Genomic DNA, 22532 nt, shown 5'->3' on the forward strand with positions numbered 1-22532 from the left:
AGTGCTGACATTTGGGAACTGCTACAGGGATTTGGTTATATGTCATGGAACGAGACCATCTGGTATACCTAGATATTGCTCTCATGTGAACTGGATTAAACTGTTTCAAGATTAGGATTTAGTGTTAGGCTTCTGTGAATAATCTGAACTTCCATAAACTGACTAAATGTGACACGCTGAAGTAAAATATGACATGTATATGTGCTTTATATTGCAATGAACAAACTACAAACTCGCTGATATGGTCACATTTTTCCATACTAGGTTATGGTACAATATCATACAGAAGTGCAACACCAGGGGGCACTTGGCTGCATATGGCACGTACACTGCGACAGTGTCACTCGCTGATTTAATTATTCAGTTTATTTAACGACACATTTTCAAAACGTTGAACAGGAGAAGTCGCAGCATATTCTAAGCAACTGCTGCAGCATTTGTATGAAGGAAAATTTAGTATATAGGACTAAGTGACTCTCGTAAGGACTGAAAAATTATTATTCATGGGTCACAGCATGTGTTGGAATATTTGTCTATGCTTGGTTGCACCTTCTTGGAAAGCTGTTATCACTCCACTTGCCACACAGACTGAAGGGAAATATTTCAATTTATATGAGCCAGTCTGACAGATCTCTTATAAAGTGCACTGCGAGTATGGGAACGTGCGTGATGCGGCTGTACACTGACACTGCTTTTTTTCCCTGAACCAGGGTATCGCGCACAGATTCCCGAAAGAAAATTCTGATATTCTATGGAGATGTGAATTTATATGAACAGCCATTTCCATTTCATATTAAAAACATTTCATCAATAATAAATTTATGCTTACAATCTAACATCTAGTTTGGCATGATATTTTCTGAACAAAGATAATTTAGAGAACTGAGAATTTGTGGTGGATGACTGGGTTCCCCCACCCCCTCTCTTTAGGATGTTTAATTAAAACTAGCTCAGTACCATCATTTACATGGAAAGTTTCACTAATAAGACAAGGTAATGCATCTGATCGCAGTGTCTGGCGATATGCAGTCCTCATGTCCCCTTCAACAACAGTTGTACTACACTATACAGTCAGGTGACAGATACAAGTGCTGGCTCATTTCGTATCTGATATGCTTCATCCCTGATATCCTGAAATGTACATTTTATATTGCACTACAAACTTCATCTCAACTGAGGTAAAGTTTCGTGAAGTGGTTTCCTTCACAAGACAAAGTGTTGCAATGAGACAAAAACACAATGACAGCATGTTGCCCTTCAACAACTCATTTGTCAGCTGAAAAATCAGAAGCAAAACTGACCTCATTTATTTATAAATGTGGTCCATATTTCTCAAAAAGCGTCTTTATTAATGTCACAGTCTGTATGATTTAGATTAAACTAGGTACTGTCTTGATACAGTTTTAATTAGATGGGAGGGGGCCAGGATAATGAAGCACACATGAGTGAAACAAGAAATCAATAGAGAATATTGTTTGGAAATCTCAATAAAATATACTACTTGGAGAACTAAGTGTGGACAGAATAATAATATTAAAATGAATTGAATAGGTATAGAATTAAGATGGGTTCCAGTGTGAATTTCTTCAGCAACTGAAACAAATGAAAGCCTGAACACCATAAATATCGGAGATTGTTGCCCTACACAACATTAACTGCCTTTTCTTTGTAATGATTATGTGTTGTGTTTTCTTTCAGCTACAAACCATATTCTTAAATGTTTTACAGATGTTGAAAGGGTGAAAAGTTTGTGCTTTTATCTCACACTCTAGCAATGTGAAAGAACTTTTACACGATTGATAACTTATATCTAAAGATTCATCAACTGCAACTATTTTCATTATAAGTCCTGAGTGATATTTCCTACTTCAAGAGCCATTTTCCTTTTGTGTCTTATCTCAGTACTGAGTCAATTTAAATGTATGTGATTTTACACTTATATTAACATACAATATACTGGCCATGTTTCATGGCAATTCAACAATTCCAAAATGCTGTCAAACTGTGCCAGATGTGTTTTAAAAAGTTGCGAATATACTTTGTAATTGATTAATGATTTTGAAGATATTTCCGACATCTTCCATATCTCTTTCATCTTGTTTTACAAACATAATAACCTCTCTTATTAAATAATTCAGCTTTAAAACTTCTTAACATTTAATTAAAACTACAGCCTGATTTTAAACTGTAATTTCATCAAAGTAATTTTTGAGCACAGAAATTTTATCACCAATAATCATGCATAATTAGTTTATAAGATTTGAGGTTATCACTGTGATGTTGGTCTTCTGGATTATAATGCTGTGTGGTTTTGTATGAAGATATCAATATGGAGGAATGTATCACCCTCATCTTCAGAGCTGGGGTGGTATGTTCCTCCAGAATGTTGGTAATCAGCCACAAGACTATAAAGAATCACAAACCAGGAGACCACAGTCGTCATTTCAATGCATTTGGAACCTCAGAGCTCAGAAAACAAACTCTGTTCATCACCACTACTCTAATGTAGCAGAAAGATTTGTACTGATTTTTATGAAACACTCAAATTTCTGATTACAAACCAATGAACAGGCTTCATATATATAAAGGTTTACAAGGATGTCGTGTGAGACGACAGATATTTGTAAAGGTTGGTTGGAATATTTTCAGTTTCATCGTAGGCATTTTAAGGTCTGTAATTGTTTAAAATTTCATCCACTATCATGTTTATAATATTTTACCCCAGAATGTTATTATACAAAAAAAAATCAGTATATACCTTAGAATTTTAAATAATTTCCTGTTTTATAAATAGTCTTGACTGAGCTCTGTAACATTTAAATTTTGTTTCATAAATACATTCTACTTTGCAATTCTCTGATACATGTTTATTGCTGGTTTCTGTCTAAGCTGCTGATATTTTTCTCTGGTTATCTAAGGTGTTGTTACTGGCATTACATGTGCTTTACACTGTGCTGCTGTTTGTTATTGGCCATGATAACAATGCCTCCTACCAGTTTCCCGTCCTCTTCTTCATCTTCATCATCTGCAAATTTAATGTCATCTTCTTCCAGAGATTTCTCCACTCGTGTCTCCTTCTCTCCCAGACCATTCTGCCACCTGGTGGTCAAGTTACTATCCTTTATAAAACATTGGTTATTCCGTACCATCTCCTTACTCTCAATGTCCTGCCGTCTACTTGTCAAAGGGATAAATTCTGTAATATCTTCCATGCCACTTGTTAGTTGGTGCTGTGACCTGACAGACGGTTGTCCATTTTGTGCTTTGGGTATAAACTCTGTGAGGTCATCGCTGTCACTAGCCGACTGATGCTGTGACCTGGCAGCCATCTCAAGCACCTCGCCATCTTCCTCCCATTGACCTGGTGCAAAAGGTGGTATCCAGATGAGGTACTGTGGGTCCATGCCCAGGAAGGAGCCGGGCACGGCCCCTGCGTTGCTGACGTTGTAGTCATAGTAGTCCAGCTCGAGGTCTGTGTCTGCTGCGGCCAGGCTCAGCTCAGAACACCCGCCAGCCAGCAACCGCTCCAAGTTGCACTGCTCCTTGCGCTCCTTTGCACTGTTTTTTTGTCGGGTGTTCGGTGAGCTCCACCCCTGGCAGATGGCAAAGAGGCAAATGAGAAATGGAAGTACAGGGCCATTACATGGTAATGTTTTAAATCTGTCCTCCTTGGCCAAAGAGATTTATTTATTTATTTCAGAGTGAGATGCAAGTTACTTGGCACTGCAGCCTCTGGTGAGTTGGCCTGTTATTGTACCAGTGGCTATGTACGGCAAAGGACTTGGAAGGAGGTCGACATTTGCGTAGTATGACCAAGGAAGACTACATCAAAGCAAAAGACAGCTGGTAGTGAAGTCATGCTCTGAATCAGGTAAAAGTAAAAACATTTGTCCCTGTGCTCAAGCACACACCATGAACACACACACACACGGGGAAGTACAAGTGAAATTCCATGCATTCTTAAGCTTGGCCTTGGACTTCGGGGATCAGCTATAAGCCACAAGCTCTGGCTGTTCAGTCCAAACATCCAAACATGATGGCAAAAGTAAAAATCCCTGTCTCTGCTTGGAATCAAACACGAGTCCTCTACCTCAAGGACGTACGACTTTACTGGCTGAATCACGCCGGACACCTCCAAGATATGTTTGAATGAGCAATGCAAACCTCTTCAGAAACAGCTTACATGTTAGCCACAGGAAACAATAAATAATTGTCGTGTTGGCTAATAGTACCACTAGCAATGTTGAGTACTCACATTGTTTAGGGTGGCAACACTGCTGCTTGAAACAGCACTGCTAGGGATAGTACTAAGTGAGGAATTGAGATGCCACTGTTTTGACCTAGGGTGAGGCTTCTCTGTTGGACTTCCCCCCTCCTTTCTCAGCACACTGCATGCAAAAGACAAACACTCTGTTAGTCCCATGATAAGGCAGGTTCAAGTGTTGGAAAGACAAGGACAACTTGGGGTACCTGTGGTTCTGGGGTGGTATCTCCTGGTCAGCCTTGTCAGGGATGAAGGTGGTGGATCGGCGCAGGGGGGCAGGGGATGCTTTGGGGGTGCAGGGCGGCGAGGCGGCCGGTGATGCCGCGTCTGACGCCTGATCTGCTGCCGGCTGCTGCTCTTGGCGGTGAGTTGTGGTACTACTGTCTCCTATGACTTCATATTCCCTACGGCACACACCACAGTGAGTCTTCTGTTAGGCCACATGTTAAACTGAACGTAAATCCATAGTCACGCATTTGTCCTATGTGGATCCATAGCAACTACTGAGAGATCAAACATTCAGAGGTTGAATAGGAAGCTGCATGGAAGCATGCTTCTTGCTGCAAGTGTGATGACAGGAAGATTTTCCTTGTGTCAGATTCGATGCGTACAGCTTGGCATGGGTGAAGATTTGCAATTTGTAATTAGCAATAGACAGTTTTAATGGGAAACATATATTTTCATGATCACATTCTGCTGCAGAACTCACAGCTCAGAATCCTCTTCTTCTTCCTCCTCATCATGAAGTCTGGTGTGGAATGCAGCGCGGCCAGACCGCAGCTTCCCCAGACCGATAACCTCGCTTAGCAGAGTGGAGCGCGATGGAGCAGAGCCAAGTTCGCTCTCCTGTGACATGGCCAGTTGGTACTTCTGGTAGCGGAACAGCGACTGAGCAGCCAGTAGCACCGACACCAGAAGAACAACAGCCACGAACACAGCGGCCAGTATGTGCACAAGGGACAGCGTGGGGCCGTCTGCCGTCATGACTGCCATTTCGTTTAAGGACACGGTCGTGTTCCTGGGTGGAGGAGCTGAAGCAGTGGAAATGTTAAGTTTATTACAGTCACACAATTATGAGATTGGCCAACCTTCCAGTGAGGCGTGTCTTACATTATGGCTCATACTCCTGTGACACAGCATTGAGCTGGAATGTTCCAGTCAGTGACACGACTCACTCTACGACAGATGCAGGAGTTTTTCTGCATTAAGACTGAGTACAGACCAGAGCTGGGGCCCACTCAAATTCACATCCAATAGGCAGGAGACTGTCCTCAAGAGAGAGTGACCCAAATGCAAAGATAAGTACTGCAGCTCCATCCTTTGCTGTGGTTAAACTTCAATTACAAAAAGGGGACAGACGCAAGATACAAAGGTTTGTTAACTGTGAGATGGTGCCATTACCTATCTGCTGAGCGTGGGCGAGGAAGCTGCCGAGACAGGTAGAGGGAACGTCATCTGAGAAAAACTCGAGAAGCATGTAGTTAGAAGTGGACATGAATGGGTGAGACGCCATGCGACCTGACAGATAAGCCACCAAGGTCGCTCCGAGGGAGTCGCCATCCCGAACCTTGAGCCACTGCCTTCCGCATGGCAGCTGCACGTGCGCCACGTTTAGCCGGATCACAGACCCCTCATCCGCCTGCAACAAGGGCCACATTCCTGTGAGTTCGGCATCAATATTGAGCCTAATGACATTTTTGCATGACAGCACTTGAGCAAGCTTAACTTTGCTGTGACAGGCAGCATTACTCGAGGAAGAGTTACGCTGGAATGTTACGGGACTAGACGGCAGGCAGGACGTCGGTGAGACACAGTTCAATAATGATCACTATGGACGACTATTATATGGTGGAAAATTATGCATTTATTTATCATTGTGCGTGGAGTAGTGCATTACAGAAACAGGGTCAGTCTCCCTGATGAAGGCAGAATATCGAACTGCCTATGTCAGTCTTCGTACTGCGTGAATCAGCCTACAATCCTCGCTGCCACAATAGTTAATCCGACGCATGAGACGTAAACCGCCTAGTAGAAATCGTTCAGTCTAACCCGCCGTGTAGCTGTGCCGGAGAAGTTGCCGCATGAGCACGGCGATACCGTAAAGCTGCGTACGTGCACGAATTGGATGTTGAATGTCTTGTCAGTAACACTGAAGTTCTTTGCTGCGTTCACTCGGGCAAATGAGAGCCCAGGTTTGCATGAAGCCGCTAACAGACTGACCTGGATGAGCCAGAAGGTTCTCCCGGGGCAGCTGTCCGTCGACGTGGCGACCAGGCGCCTCGGCTTCGCGACCCCCAGGTGAACGACACAACCACAGCGACACCCGGGTCCCACCTCGGCGACGACCCCCGGGTGGCTGGCGGGTAGAGACGAAGAGGATGAGAGGAGACAGCCCCAGGACTCAGAGCCACTTCCACAGCGCTCCGACTCCAAGGCGGGTCCCTGAAAGATTCACTGCGCTGGAGCATTAAATATTTTCAGATCTTCCACCTTTACGTATTTCCCTGGCGTAACGCACGAATTCATCCAAGATTCAACACTGCGCCGTAACTTAATCTGTTTGCTCACGTACCTCGCAGAATCTGGCGCCGTACCTGGGGGGCGGCGAATCGCAAAACCGGTACCTGCTTCGTGTTCCACCCCCACAGGAGGAGGTGCAGTGCGTCCAGGAGCTCCATCCACCCCACCCACCGGTGTCCGAGTCTGCAACACGACACAGAGTACTGACAGCGGGAAGCAGGCGAGAAACGAGCTGTTTCAGGAGCTGTTAGCCGGGCTAATACGGCTAACATGAAGCTATGCCCCCTACAGAACCTTACCTACGAAGAGGAAAATGAAGGACACTGAGAAAAGAGTGGAACAGCGGAATGAATTAAAAGGAAAATAAATAAAGACGAAAGACTGAGAGAAGATGAAAATATTTTTTAAAAAAGGAGAATGAGAACCAGGGCCACACAGTAGCTGTGATCCCCCCCCCCCGCCTCAAAAGCTAATTCAAAATCGAAAGATAAAAACCAGCCTGACACGTATTAATTAGCATGCCCGCTGTCAGATGGCAGTTTGTCATGTCATTAGCGTCCGTGACACTAATTAAACTCGTGTCGCTTCATGCGCGACTGTGCATGTCCATCGAGTCTCGCAATTTTTTTTCAGGGATGGCCTTCAGATTTGCTACACACGGCCTGACTTCCGGCACAACAAGAAGGAATTTTAAATCCTATGAGCCATCTTCGGCGAAAAGTGGTTCTTCCCACTTCGATCGCCACTTCCATGCTCGTTCTTATAAAACCACCGTCTCCATGGTAACGTACGAGTTCTATTATTGAAACTGCTTTAATTATTTATAAGCGTTTCTCCACTGTTCCTCTGAAACAATAAAATCCGTACAGGAGCGGTCAGTGTTTCTTGTCGTCATATCTCGCGATTAGCACTGGAGGTTCTAAAGAACAAACCCTGCGTGTATCTTGATTTCCAAATCGGGAGAGAGAGAGAGAGAGAGAGAGAGAGACGTTTCATGTGCTCACTCAGTTAACACAAATTTCAAGAGGCTGCCACCGGTTATCGACTGGTCGGGATTTACTGCTAGTGCCTTCTTATCTGCGACGTAAATAAGGAAAAGTCGCAAACAGGAGGCCGTGAACGCGGTGGCTGCGAGCGGATATAAATGCGATTTGACAGCGACGCATCGGAAGGCGCTGTTTCAGTCAATAAACGTGACATCCTTTAAACAAGAGCAGGAACAATTTCTGCCAAATGCCAGTGGGAGGCGTCTTCTGAAATATCAAGGCAAGCAAAACCACGAAGGAACACGAGTGTCACTGCGAGGATAATATTAAAACTGATTTCTGGGAAGCTAGTTCAGAGCAGCGGGCCTCACCTTGTACGGGCAGGGTGGGCACGCAGTCCATCCTCACGTCCGTCACAGCCCCCGTCACTGCCTGGTTCACGTACACGAAGCAATACTCGACGTAGCGCTCCGAGAACAAGTCGCAGTTGAACCGCAGGCTGTGGGCTCCGGGCGGAACGCGCTGCTCGGCCACGTAGTGCAGAGACGTCGGGGGCGCCAGGGACGCCACGTCGGCCCTCAGCTTGGCAAACAGGCGCACGCGATCCACACGCGGCTCGCACGCCGGATACTGGAACAGCACGGCTACCCCGCCGTCCAGGAAGTCGCAGGGCAAGATGCTGCGTGCGTGGACGTTGAAGACGAACTTGTCGCTCACCGCCACCTGAAAGGGACGGAAGGGCTGCGTGATATTCGGCTTCGGTGCTCCCGTCTATGTCGGTCAAAGCAACCAAGAGAGAAAAGACGGGGAGTTTGGCGAGCCAGTTTACCTTGATATGCGCCGGTTCCATATTCATGACCGGAACTAAAGTTGGGAGCTTGGAGCGCAGGGTTAGCACATAGTGTCCCGCAAGCCCAAACAGCTCGCACTTCAGCGTGAGTTCACGGCGCCTCGGGTAGCCAAGAACCTGCTGCGAGAAGACCACCTGTAAGCAGGACCACAAGAGCCGTGTCACTGGACGACGAACTACGAGCTTCCTCTACACATCACGGCTGTCAAGAGCACCTGTGTGTTGTTATCAGCGCAGCCTGTCGGCGAGTGTCCGCAATACGAGAGCTCCAGCCACAGTTCTGGGATCACCGCTCCGGCCGCAGCTGAGCACGTCGTGGGAGGGAACACCAAGGAAGCCTTTACCGGAACTTCCGGGTACGTCTGGGCGTGTTCCGGCTGCAGAGCGAGGTGCGCGGCCGGCCACCGCACGTCCAGCTCCTCTGCCACACTGTCGGTCGATCCATTCTACAGGGAGACAGAGAGACAGACGTTTTCTGTAACTGGGTGCAACTGCACTCAGCGCGCCAACAGCCCGCCCGTTCACCTACCTCCGCGAGCAGCGCGACTCGGTACCGACCGCCCAGAGTCACCACCCCGCAAGGGAACCTGACGTAGCCGCTGCCGTTGAACACGGGGACAGCCGCCACGGCTGCAAAGCTGTGAGCCGCGGTGGCCCTCAGCAGCTGCAGGCGGCTGCGCTCTGGCGGCGGCGGTCCGATCAACTGCACATCGAGGTCTCCGGTGAGGGCTGTGTGGTTGTCAGGCAGGAGCAGCTGGAGGCTCATCGCTCGCTCCCCTGCAACGCAGACAACGGCAATGAAGAGACGCGGTGCAGCGACGAGTAGCGCATAACCAAATCTGAGGCTACTTCAAGACAATGCAGAGTCTTGGGCGCAGTTCCTCTCTTTCTTTGATTCGAAGAAAACGAAGTTCCTCGCACTCTCGCCCGACTGTCAGTATCTCACGGCAAATGCTTAAGTTTTGAAGGCGCCAACTTGATGAAGAAGTTTCTGATTGCAAAGTTCATCCGCCACAAACTCCAGTTACTTAATGGCTGCTGCAATCGATTCCACTTCCCCCTCCGACCGATCGCTTCCAGATCGACGACAGAATGCATCACATTTCAGTCGCCGCTTGATTCCGTCTCTTAGCTCAGGAATTCCGAATAACGTCGACGTCGACACGTCGAGAAGACAACTTGTGTCCTGTAGAGGGACCCCGAGAAACACCCTGGATGATGTCGGACGTGAGTGGGTTAAGCTTGAGAACAAAGGCGCCGGTTCATACCTTGAGTCAGATGAATCCTGTTCACGCGCTCTAAACCTGTTTAAGTAATATCAATTTTAATATCATCTTCCCCTCTACATCAACTTTCCTGAATGGCATCCTCTTCCCTTCGGTTTCTTCAACTAAAAATTTTTGTACGCGCGCTCCTCCTCCTTGATTTGATGACACTCGGAGGGAATTCGTCCCTCAGTGTGACTGACGCCCGTCAACCTGAACCAAGGGTGACGACAGTTGGTGCAACGCCTTCGTAGTCACGCCTCCGTCCCGGTCGTCTCGAAATTCCTCGGGGCGCAATACAGACCTCACTTGTTAAGCTTCTTGCTCTGTTCAGAGAGCTCCCCCCCCCCCTCCCTTCTCCGCCCGTTTTTACTCGCACTGACCCCTTCTCTTGTTATAACAGTTCTTGTGCAATTCCTTCTTCTTTTGTTTTAAAAAAAATACGCTTACTATTGTACAGTGCTGCCGCGGCGGAAATAATTGTGGCAAGAAGGAATGAGCGATTCAAGTCACATGTTCCGAATTCAGAAAAAGTTAGGTTAAATCTGTCTTTATTTTTTATTTTCTTCGTTTTTTCTTCGTTCCAAGATTGTATACAGCTTATAGATTTACTGAATTCCTCTTGTAACATGTGACTCCATTATTATACCATCTCAGAACAAAGACAATACATGAGATGATAATGTTGCGTCATATTGTGATGAATTATAATTGTTTAATTTTAAACGTCTAATCACAATAAAATATTTTATTAAATATTAAAATATTATTACTACAATTAACATTTAATATTTAAAATATATTAAAATGATGCTCTTTCTATCGAAATGTTCGATTTACAATTACAGCATCATCTTTTCCACGACATGTTTCGGTTTTCAATGAACCATCTTCAGGTGTTTAATTGATATAAACTTAAAGAAAGAGCATCATTTTAACATATTTTAAATACTTTAAATATTAAATGTTAATTGTAGTAATATTTTAATATTTAATAAAATATTTTATTGTGATTAGACGGTTAAAATTAAACAAAGACAATACAGTTGAGTAGATTCTGTCTGTCCATCTGTCCGCACGTTTTATAATTGATCTACAGAATGAATTCGGATGAAATTTAGTTTATGAAATGACTATGGAGCTGTGAGTTTCTTCGACACGTCGGTAAAATACGTCTCAGTTCATCCTTATATGTACCTCAAATACATTTGCAATCTAAAAACATTAAAATAGAAATGTGATTTTTGTTTTAAATGCATTTGTCCGTGCGGTGAATATTCAACAAAATACGGCGAAAGCAATTTGTGACTGTAAAAAATTAACACCACCAACGCTGCGATGCACGGAACAGCGGAAAAGAGCCAGAGTACACAAACAATTCTACTCTTGAACCACGACATTTCACTCCATAAATACGTTCTGCAGTGAACTGCACACACATAACGTCACATGTGCCACTGTAGCACTGCAGGTCCGACATTCTTTTACGACCGGAAGCATCAAATAGATCAGCACACTGCCCCCGGGAACAGGTAGCACCGCTCAGCGGCAAAAAGCGGAAACACGTGACGGCGTCATTTTTTTTTTTTATTTATTGCTGCTGAATCCTGATTGGTTTCTCGCAGAGCCACGAGAAGGCTCTCACTGCCACCGACTTAATAAAACTTCACTGAATAAAATGCCATTAGATTTTGGTACTCCGTTTTGCAGACAAATCACTGATAACATCTGTGTTTCTGATGACTTGGCCGATTGAGGCGTCGCGGCGCGTTTGACGAAAGGGAGGCTGCTAACGCAGAAGCGACTGGACGAGTCTGAAAATTCCACGGATAAATTAGAATGTCAGTTCCAACACGAACCAGCGACATCTCGCTCACAGCCTGCGAAATACAGGCGATCGTAAGGCCACTTATTCGTGATTATTTCAGAAACATTATTACCCCACAATAAGAATGCGAGCCACTGATCTCGGCGCTCTGTTCCGAAACAAACGGAATCTCCCTTCTTCCACGTGACGTGGGGTCGTCGTGTTCATCGCTTCCATTCTGACGGATACGAAGAGGTCTCCGTAGGCCCCACCACGCCGTGCACTTAGACAGATTTATTTTTTCTATGAGACAATATTAACCAGCCATTCGAACAAATGTCCATCAGGAAGACGGCGTTCTATGTCATTCAAGTTTCTCGTTCACAGGTTCGAACCTTCCTCACCGAACAGTGTCGCCAACTGAAACAAATGAAACCGGGCGGAACAATGGCAGCCGCTGAACTACAAGTTGAAGCAACCGCGCGAGATAAGGCTCCATTATGCGCCCAATAACTTGTTGCTATAGGCTGCCCCAAAAACTGCGCACCGCTGCCATCTTCGCCGTGATACTAGTTATATCATAGCACACACAGACAGACAGACGGGATGACTCGACATGAGTGAAGGCCAATATCTTTGTGGCTCGCAGTTACAGAAGCCACGCGCCGTGCACTGTCGGCAACTTCTCTGACAATGCTGTGTGGCGGGAAGTATACACACAAGTGAATAGTCTTGGATCTGCGGGTCCGAGGAGTCGCAGTCTCATTTAGCAGCCCAAGGGACCGACGAAACGGTGAAGATCTCTAGGGTAATGCACGGAGTGGCCGAGGGCAGTTGTCGCTTGAATTGCCCTGATCAGACCACGAGAAATGGTCCATCGCTAAACTCCGGTGGCTGCATCGTTTACACAGACAGGAAATTTTAAAAAAAACAAAAACGAATCTTAGCAGAGCGCTAACACTCAGTGTCACCACTACGTGGCGATAATATCCCTCCCTCCTCGGAGGTTCAGTCGACTTCCACGTCGTTTTACTGACGATACTTAAATGCATGCAAAGTACATTGGTGAGATACAAGAATGAAGATGCCTGTTTTCCGACTGTTGCACCCTGACGAAGGACGCAGTAAATTTCCTCGAAACACCGGTCAATATCTATCAGACTACACCTCGCAACGTCCCAGAACACCGCCATGTTCAAAGAATCTTTGTGTTGGCGCAGTGCAGGCCAACTGACTTTGTTGCACGTAACACCGTCAAACTCCTTTACTTGATTCAGGGTTATTAAAGTGAGACCACTCACACAAGGACCTTTCACTAGGCCGCAAAGTAGCGTATACTTGTATTAGGGTAGGTTGAGTTTTAAGAGCGCTTTCGATATCATATCACAGGATGCACATTGGAACACGACCCCTCATAATGAGTTCTTATTCTGCTTGTAATCCTACACACAGTGTTACACAATTGAGGCTTTGGGTGCGCAATTAAAAGACGCCACACTCTTCACGATAGGGTGACCAAAAAGCCAGTACTCTCTAATTGCTTGAGAAACTGACTGGCTGAGATAGTCAAGACATTCCTCGTCTGTTATAAATCCAAATGCGCATTGTCGTGATCACAAAAGAGATCCTATCAGACATTACGAAACCTCTGCAGTTGGTTTAATATCATCGACTCCCTTCCTGGTACATTTCTGTACTGCACCGTTCTCAGCGATCTGAAGGGGATATTCTCACATTTCGGGCAACAAAACTTCCAACGAATTTACCCCGGGATAGCAGTGAAAGAATCAAATAGCACAGAACGCAACTTGTGTACGCCACTTGTGACGTCGACTGTGCGAACCGCTCAGATGGCCTGCGGTTCATTTTCCACCCGTCAAGTCCTGTTACAACCTCCCCATTTTGAAGCTGTTCCAACGTACCTTTGAAACCAAAGCTCGTCCGTATATTATTTATGAATTCGGTCTCGGACGGACAGACAAGACACCGATTCCACAGAAACCATCGTTTATTTTAAAGGCGTACCTCAACCCTTGAAAACAAAATGGTAACTATATATACCATCCGCCTCATTTTACATGCAATTTTTTTCGTATGACTCTCAATGTAAACAGCGAATATTTACTTAAACGCGATTAGCCAGCTGATCTTTGTAATGATGAAGTGTTGTATTTTCTTTGCGGTACGGACTGAATTCTTAAATACGATTTTGAGGATTAAAGGAATCCGAGAATCGTGTTTCTGTAGTAACCTCTCCATTACGACGGTTCCAGCAAGGGCGTCTGTTGACATTACGTCTGAAAGATAATCGGACTCAGCGATCTGACGGAGACGGGAACGGAAGTCGGGACTCTGTATCGTTCCTTGCGGAATTACTGGTGAAAGGAAGTAAACACGCGAAACATAAATAATCGGCTGCAACTGTGGGGCTGCTATCGAAAATTCCTAGTCGATATTCTCGCCTGAATTTGGCATTTCAGAGCGCACTTCTAGCAAAGTTAATGTTTCCAGCATGAAGCCATCTCCGATAGACTTCAGTAGCCGCTATGCAGCAAAACACAGTTCCCATGGCAAAGTTCCGTAACTCCAGCCTTGAAACAGGCGGAAACTGAGGATTCCCTTCCGTTCACAGAGATGAGAGAGAAGTCAAACTCCGACTAACGCACCGGAATCGTTACGGTACGCGTTATTTCCTAGCTTTTCTTGCGTGCTACATTCCCCACCCAAATAATCGTCTTCAGTTTGATCGTCATTATATCTTGCGGGCGCATCGTGCAAGTCTCGCCGCAGTCCAAAGTGGACAGATCAGCGGCCACTGTGGCGCTGCATTTCGCACGGCAAAACACCGGATTCTCACCAAAAAGTGGCTTTTTTAAGGTCGCCTGGAAACGGACTCGTAATTTCTTTTTCAACGCCTCTGTCCTGCTGACCGCGTCAGTCGCCGTCGTTAATTTCCGGGCGGACTGTTGCTTTCCGGGCGATGAACAAATCGCCCCCGGGGCGACTATTCTGCTGCGAGCTTGCTGAACCAACGCACTGGCGGCTTCTGACTCCGTCTCCTTCACAAAACAGTTTACCCTTCGCAGACGAAACAAACTGTCGAAAACAGCTACTGACATTCGAACAAAGTCCACAAATGTAAAATTCTGGACAAGTAGTCTAGATAGACAGCAGATACAAAACGAATGAAGTCTTGAAGAGCAGTCTCAGGGGTGACTTACCCTGCACTACAAAGGTTTCAAGGGTAAGCCCTGTTCACGAATACAGGACCACGCACAAAAGAGACGACACGAGTTTGTTACGGTATTTCGAATCCCATAAACTTCCAATTCTTCGTTCGGTGATCGCCTCTGAAATGTAGCAATTGGTTTGGATACCGAATAGCAGTTACCATGGTTACAACTGACGAAATTTCCGTATCCAAGCAACGGTTTACAAGCAACAAGTGAGTTCTATCGTCTATCAGGCATCGGAGCAGGATGTGATTACACAGATTGAGACGTGTGCAGCTCCACAGCAAAGAGCCTATTATTCACAGGAGAGGGCCTGAGGGTAGCCTCTAGAAATTCGCGTGCCAATGGAAAGCATTTATGACGGCCAAGTGGCGGTCGTCTGCATTGCCAGGGACATGCTGCCTTAATCTTCATGCAGGGAGTGAGCACCTCAGAAACGTCGGTCAATATCTACCAGCACCGCACGGTGCAACGACCCAGAAAACAGCCATCTCGACACTCGTCGCCATTACAACCTGATATCTCGCACAGTTGGGATAGCATCATCAAACAGGCCATGACTGCAGGTAACATTTGCATCAAGACGTTCATGTGTCGTGTGAAAATTAACGCAGTAAGGAACTCCTGAAACAAGTTTCCTTTTAGGACCCTCGCATTCACTCGCGAAAAATGTGCACTAATTTCAGGGTCACTCTGTATTATCGACCTGAACACCATCGATCAATCCACGCTTCAAAGTGAATGCCCCCGAGTCACGCGAGGACATCAAGATACAGCGTTGTGCCAAGGGGGGGGGGGGGGTCAGACTTCACGTGACCTCACCTGCGCCTGCATACGTACAGACAGGCGGCACCGACCGAAGTCACGGCCTCCGTAATGCAAGACAGGAGTTTGAGTCCCTTCGTAGCCTTCGAAATCAAAGCAAGAAATATCAAGTATTTGTAAAATTACGACCGGCTCCATCTTGTAGCTTACCTGTCAAGATGGCGGATAACAAGATGGCGGCTGCAGTGGTCCAGCATGCAGCTGCTGTCTTCATTGTACAGGGCGCATCCTGTGACGTCACTCCCTCATCCCGCGGTCCTCGACCTCCTGAAACAGTCACAGGAACAGCAATTAGCGCCAGGCGCGTCGCTGTCACCCCTGTTTTATGGCGCCGTTTAGAATGAAGTTGGTTTTGTTCTAATGCAGTGAGATAAAACTTTCTTCTCACGAAGATCAAGATCAGATCATGCCCCCCCCCCCCCCCCCCCAAAGAAAGAAGAATTCTCATCGCAAAAAAAGAACAACTGATGAGACACAGAAGAAGTTGCGCTTCGCTTCGTGTTTTCTTCGAGATCAGAGCAGAACTTTAAAATATTTGAACGAAATATAAAACATCGAATTAGTGAAACGCCATCTAGGCCCAGGGGACGCGCTCACACTTTTCCGGCGAGGAGCTGCAGCTCGCGGGACGAAGCGCGTGGCTTTACGACCTCCTGTTGACCTCTCGCTGCTACGAAGTTACATCGCAGATAAAAACAACCCCTCCAGAAGACGATGAATCGGAATTGGTAAAACAACACCCGATATTACACGAAGAGGGAAGTTGGGTTTGGGGTGATTCTGCGACCGGACAAACGGCTGGCCTCTGCTTGGTACAGGACGAGCATCAAGTCAGCTTGCTAGGCGGTGCATGGCGAAGTGGAGGACACATACGAAGGAATAACGAGAAAATGAAGAAGCGACCGCGTGGTTTTAGAAACACCCTGTCGCTCTTAAAATGAAGTTAAAACCAAATGTTCGCCCTGCTTTCAAGACGCACTTTAATACAATTATTTTCAGAAAAATATAATTGTTGTTTACGGCCATGAAAAAAGGGTTTTATGTAAAAAGCTGCTCCTTGCTAAAGCCCCGCCACAAACTACAGCGATCATTACAGCTAAAAGGCTTTATAGATGCGCATAATTAGTGAGTGGATCAACTGATAGACCCAAGAAGACACTAAAAGCGTTTCATAGAAGCTACAATACCCCCCCCTCCCCGCCCCCGCCCCGCCCGCAGTCGCCACGCGCCGCTAAGACATTGGAGTGCGTTGATGTTTCCAGGGCCATCTGCGGTAAGCAGCGTCACGCGATGAGACCACAGACATTCACATTGTAAGGACGCATACAGAAATGGCATCACAGCAACCTCCTGATATTCAAAATGGCGTATCAGCGCAAATTAAAGAAGTTTCGTTTTCCAATAAATATTTTCCTCAGTACCACCAGAATTACACAAAGCTTGTACATTGTAACTGTTTCGATTTAACACCTGTGAACCTTAATTAGCTGAGCACAATCAGAGACTCATTCAGTTATTTTATTAATGAGCACGAAGCCGTCGATTATTTTGCTGGTATCCTAGCAACAGCAAACGCCCCGATTTCGTGACACCATAACTTGGCTTCCGCGGCAGTGGTCGACTGACATGTGCCTGGCATCACTAGTCCATTCACCGGCCGCCAGTTAGTGCAGCTATCGCACACATTAATTAACTTTGCTACTGGATCCAGCAGGAAATGTCTGTGGACGCATTACCTGGCGAGGGTCTGCGTAGTCTCGGAAGGGCTCCATCTTATTCTTGTCAGAGAACGCACATTCTCTTGATGAGCTTTAAAATGATGGAGAATGATGCACAAACTGCGGGCATGTAAACAAAGGAATTTTCTGCTAAACCGAGTTAAAATCCATGACAACTTGGTGGTAGTGGGGAAATAACAAGTAACCTACAAAGGGGAGTGACAATCCCGCAGGAGCAATAAGGAGAAGACAAATGAAGGTGGGACAAAGGCGCCAGACCTCCTTCACGATGTAGACGATCGAACAAGGCCTGCTTCACCACGAGCCGACGGTAGCAATAAACAAGCTGCGAAATTCTGGACGTCACTTACAGCAGCAAAACACCAACACATCGCTCTCAAGGCAAGTCCGGCTCGTTTCACAGTCGTCGTGAGCGACGGTCTCTCCATTGGCACTCAGAAGCCAGGTATGGGTGATCAGCTTTTGAGACTCCCTGTGGCCAGGTGTGGGGGGGGGGGGAGTGCCTGCTGCCGGTGGTGTAATGGCCGCGCTCCCGTGTCCATTACCAGGATTACGATGGAGGGTAGCTCAGGCATCCTACAGTCACACGCGCCATCGCTTCAGAAAGAGACACAGGGGTGTAGGAAACCCGCACAGAAACTGGTCGACCGTAGGTTAAGGGTTTCGGAAACGACAGGACACGGTTATCGGAAAACTGACGAAGGGCGAACGACGATACGGAATAAAAAATCTCCGCCACGAAGAGAGCCTCCGGACGGTGACACAAGGCGACGTAGAGCGTCGCAAAGGACATCTGACACAAAGGTAGGAAGCAGACAATGAGCGTAGCAACGCTGTCACCAGAAGCAATAGTTAACAAAGAAGACCCTCGAGATGTCACAGAATACGACGCTGAACTTTATATACGGAGCGTCGGGACGCTAGGCGTTCAGATGTCGATTACGAATTGTAAGTGAAACCTCCGGACACATGACAACGGGTGTTGACAAACCGAAGCCACGTCGACAAAGAGGTACATTTTTGCGCAGGTTCGATTTCAGTGAGAAGTATGGGTAAAGCAGACGGAACGTGAAGCTAACTCAAACCACAATTTAGTTAAGAATGCGTGGAGATATACGTCATTCCGCCATTCACCTGATGGCGTGGTGTTTATTAATGTACGCTGACTGCTTATTTTACCAGAGCGCCCGGTGTGCACACCGTCCCGCCGCACACGCGTGGAGGAGAAGTTGCCGCATCAATAAGGCGAACTGCTCAAAAAGATACTCCACCCTTACTAGAACTACATCGCGGACCGTGCAGTCCGAACGCTGCGGCCGACTGGTCGGCGGCACCTCTGCTTCGTATTCAGAAGGTCCCGGGTTCAGAGCTCGAGCCGGAGACCGGTCATCCCGCAGTCCGAGGCAGCAAATCGTGCTCCCTTCTGCACCCCTTCCATTCATTACTCATTAGTCATTCTGTGACCGACGACACACAATGACTGCTGAATCGGTAACAACGGGCGTCATATTCGCAGAATCGATCAAAATTCGGAAGCGAGGTTCATTAATCAATGTTCAGAGTGGCCCGCCTCTCACTCTTTGAATCGCAGCGTTACATGCCTCTACTTAGAAGTCGCTGAGTTAATTGAAATTTGCTAAATGATGTTCCCGAAATTAAACAATGAAACATTTAATTTAAAAAAAAAGTTACTGGGAAATGAGTCATATTGAAGGCAGTATTTACGCAAGGATGAATAAGGCGATAATCTGACAGTTCAGCGAAAGGGGCAGAGTATCGTTCCAAGCAACTACGCGTCCTTTAACGCCTGCTTCTCAGTCTCTGTCGTCATCTGTTTGTCAGCTCACAACGACGCTTACTTATCGCGCGACGCTCTGTTACCCACTGCAGTTCCCTGTCACGAGCTACGGTCCTTTCTGTGCCAGCGATTACACAGTTCTCTGTGCCGACGCTCCCGTTCGTCCACGAAATACGTGGGGTAATGGCATCCCGAATACGAAGCGAGACTCATACCACCCGCGGGTCTGTCTCAGCCCACCTTAAGGAATGTTCCTCAGCCCATTCGTTCGCTCTCCCCCTCCCCACACACGCCCTCTTCGCGTTTACCTTCTATCTAACAAGCGTCACTCGATACGAGCAGTGTTATTACACAGGACATTGTCAGGGCGACCCGCTCTCGGTCCAATTCTTGCTTCGTCCCTCAGGGATCAGGGCCGCAGGTTCGGCGACAAATCCTTCTTCCGCGTTACACGGAAAGTGACTGAGCTCCACGCGCTGAAAGAATTCGTCTCGAGATTTCGTCGCACTTTTGTGTCGTCTTTCTCAGAGCGAAGAATGTTTTGACAGGGGGCATCCAGCTCGTATAATTGCGCATAGAATTTTTACAAGAAATCTCCTTTTGGAGCAAGAATGGTCTAAGAGGGCAGTGTCAGAAATACGTCGAGTGTTTCGAATGTGCAACATCGCCGATTACCTGCTTGTCTTTGAACGTGAACACGCGACAAACTCAAGTAAAAAAACTACGCGAACGGGAATTGTGTGTAGTGTCAGACACGGCCGACAGAGTGCAGCGCCGTGTTCTGAAGCCCACCACATTTCTGGGGATGCCGTCATTACATTTAACCTGATCTGTGACTCCAAAATTGTGGTGTTTACAGACGAACGCCTCCGGCCAGAACGAACTGAAAACGTTACTAGGCGTAGCCCCCATCCGCAGTTCAGTTGATACAGTCGCAACGGCCCCCTGAAAAAAGACACGCCCTTCCGGCGCCTGGTAACAAACAACACAGATCTTCAGAGCTTAACATCTTCATAAATTTGAATAATATGAAGTACCATAAGATCTCACTGCAGGAACGACACTTAATAGAGCAAGAAAGTAAATAAACGGTTTTTAACGACGCTCCAGACTTCCTGCAATGCACGACGCTTGCGAGAATGCAACATAAAGTACGTAAAGTTTGTCCCACTATACGCCATGTAGGCGCTTGGGGGGAGTGGAGGTATAGCTCCTCTCTTCCTTGACCTCGGCACTAGATGGGGGTGAGTGGTCAGCATCACGCCCCGGCCGGCTTTACCCCCGGGAAAGGACCCCGGTACCCATTGTAGAGGAGGCTGGGTGGGCCCCAGAGCCGGTCTGGACGCAGAGGCTAGAGGAAAAATCTTCTGCCCCCGTCGGGGATCGAACCCCGGTCGTCCAGCCCGTAGCTAGTCACTATACTGACTGAGCTATCCCGGCTCATACGAGAATGCAACATAAAGAATATTATATCAAGGGGCATTGGACCTGCGGTAAATGTAGCACGCATGGCGGAGAAGAAAAGTCCTTCCAAAATTATGGTTACAAAACTTGCAACAAAATCAAACCAAAATCCTCGTCTCCTGTCCAGTTTTCAACGCCTTCTTTTAATCTGAATTACGATGTTTTCCGAAGAAGTTGCAGCGTCACGTCCTACTTTTGCTAAAGGAACTGAAAGGTTACGCATTCGAAACAAAAGTAAACACACATGAGAAATGGAGGTTATTTCGCAGTTTTCCGCAGGGTAACCAGACTGTGAACACTCGGTACAGCAAGCTGTCTCTAACACTCCGCGATAAATCGCGTCGATTATCGTTACGACACGTAGCTGAATCGATCCGAGGGCTAATTTACAGCGTGAGCATGAATTATAACCAGGGCGTACACAGCTCGGATTACCGAACGCTTTGAAGCCTAAGCTCGTCTAAGTGATACTTAAGAATTCAGCCCGTACCGCAAAGAAAACAATAAACTTCACCATTACGAAGATCAACAGGTTGACACTGGTAAAATAATCGCAGTTTACTCTGACAATCGCACGAAATCGATAATTACAAAATGGAGAGTTGCTTATTGTTGAGGCAGGTGGTATATATAGTTACCACTGGGTTTTGAACGGTTGACGAATCGAAATGCGAAGCCAACCCCCGTCTTTTATCGTGTTCTAATTCAATTCTTCTCGCTTTATCTCACGACTCCAAATCGTCGAAAATTATCGTTTTAATTTATCGGAAAAGCTGTGTGAGAAAGCGGTCGCAACCTATTTTACGCGGAGGGCCTGAGAAAGACCACGAAGCCCCTGACCAGGTCAGCCGCAGCCTTGCCAAGCACAGCGACATCCAAACAGCTGTTCCATTTATACGTCACACTTGTCGACTCATTTTGTGCCAAAATGTCTCTGTCTCCTTTTTTGTGCGTTCCTTATTGCCACTATCTTCTCCTTTTGTCCTCCTCGTCTCCCTTCAGCCCCCGATCTTCTCGCCTGTCGATTCACGGAGAAATAACAACGACTTCAATGTCCAAAGCGACGTTCAGTTCAGCGCGTCGCCTGATGACGAGCCACGTCTCGGCTAATCGTGTTCCCGCGTTCAGCCCTCGACTCGGTCCATCGACATTCGGATACCACCCAGTTGCCTCCGCCCCCAAAAACAACAACAACAACTGCATTGCACCGTAATTCGGTTTGCGACTAACAGGAGTCGGTGCAGTCCGTCAGGTGCTTCAAGGAACCCCGAGCGGCGAGGGCTACGACCCCTTCAGGACGAGAGCAATTACCCCCCACCCCATGTAAGGTGATATAAGGGAAGTGTGGGATTAAAACAGCGCTAGGGATGCCAGAATACGTCACGTGGTGCCACAGGGCCGAGGGCAACAAGGGCTCAAGGACACCTCAGGCGTGTGTAAGTGTGGCGGGCGCGGTACTTGAAACTCCTCACTTACTTCTGTGTAACTCCATGAAGTGGGAGCCTTCTTGACAAGCTGATAGTTGCTTAGATAGTCATGTAAATACTCGCCTTTTATGGAACAGGGAGATTCGTTACCGTAGTCATAGAGGCAGATGAATCCAGTCATCGCCCTCCTATCTTACGTCCTTAAGATGCATTTTGAGATTAATTTATACACTCTTCTACTTCTTGGTCACCAAAGTCGTATTTCTCCTTCAGAATTTCCGGTCTTCTTAACTCTCCATTCAGGACAATGAACCGCGGTAGCGCAGTCGGTGAGGCGAACGGACAACAAACTAA

General features: G+C 46.8%; 1 protein-coding gene across 3 annotated transcripts in view; it reads right to left on the reverse strand.

Moving 5' to 3' along the window:
- Positions 1–182: 182 nt before the first annotated feature.
- gogo (thrombospondin-1 like protein golden goal) overlaps positions 183–22532 on the reverse strand; it is a 53308-nt gene continuing 30958 nt past the window's right edge. For 2 of the 3 annotated variants that reach the window (XM_087348193.1, XM_087348192.1), the window contains exons 2-13: positions 15901–16017; positions 9150–9397; positions 8836–9066; positions 8600–8755; positions 8142–8493; positions 6837–6967; positions 6485–6706; positions 5666–5903; positions 4974–5295; positions 4471–4668; positions 4256–4388; positions 183–3593 (exon numbers count right to left, since the gene is read on the reverse strand). In XM_087348193.1, the coding sequence (XP_087204319.1) occupies positions 2934–3593; positions 4256–4388; positions 4471–4668; positions 4974–5295; positions 5666–5903; positions 6485–6706; positions 6837–6967; positions 8142–8493; positions 8600–8755; positions 8836–9066; positions 9150–9397; positions 15901–15964 (2955 nt within the window). In that variant the 5' untranslated portion in view covers positions 15965–16017 and the 3' untranslated portion in view covers positions 183–2933. The remainder of the gene's footprint in view (positions 3594–4255; positions 4389–4470; positions 4669–4973; positions 5296–5665; positions 5904–6484; positions 6707–6836; positions 6968–8141; positions 8494–8599; positions 8756–8835; positions 9067–9149; positions 9398–15900; positions 16018–22532) is intronic. The other variant, XM_087348194.1, reaches the window with a different exon arrangement.

The sequence above is a fragment of the Zootermopsis nevadensis genome, unplaced genomic scaffold (genome assembly GCF_977971745.1).
Source record: "Zootermopsis nevadensis isolate Lab colony 2312 unplaced genomic scaffold, Znev_1.0 Znev_ptg000012l, whole genome shotgun sequence".
Taxonomy (NCBI): domain Eukaryota; kingdom Metazoa; phylum Arthropoda; class Insecta; order Blattodea; family Termopsidae; genus Zootermopsis; species Zootermopsis nevadensis.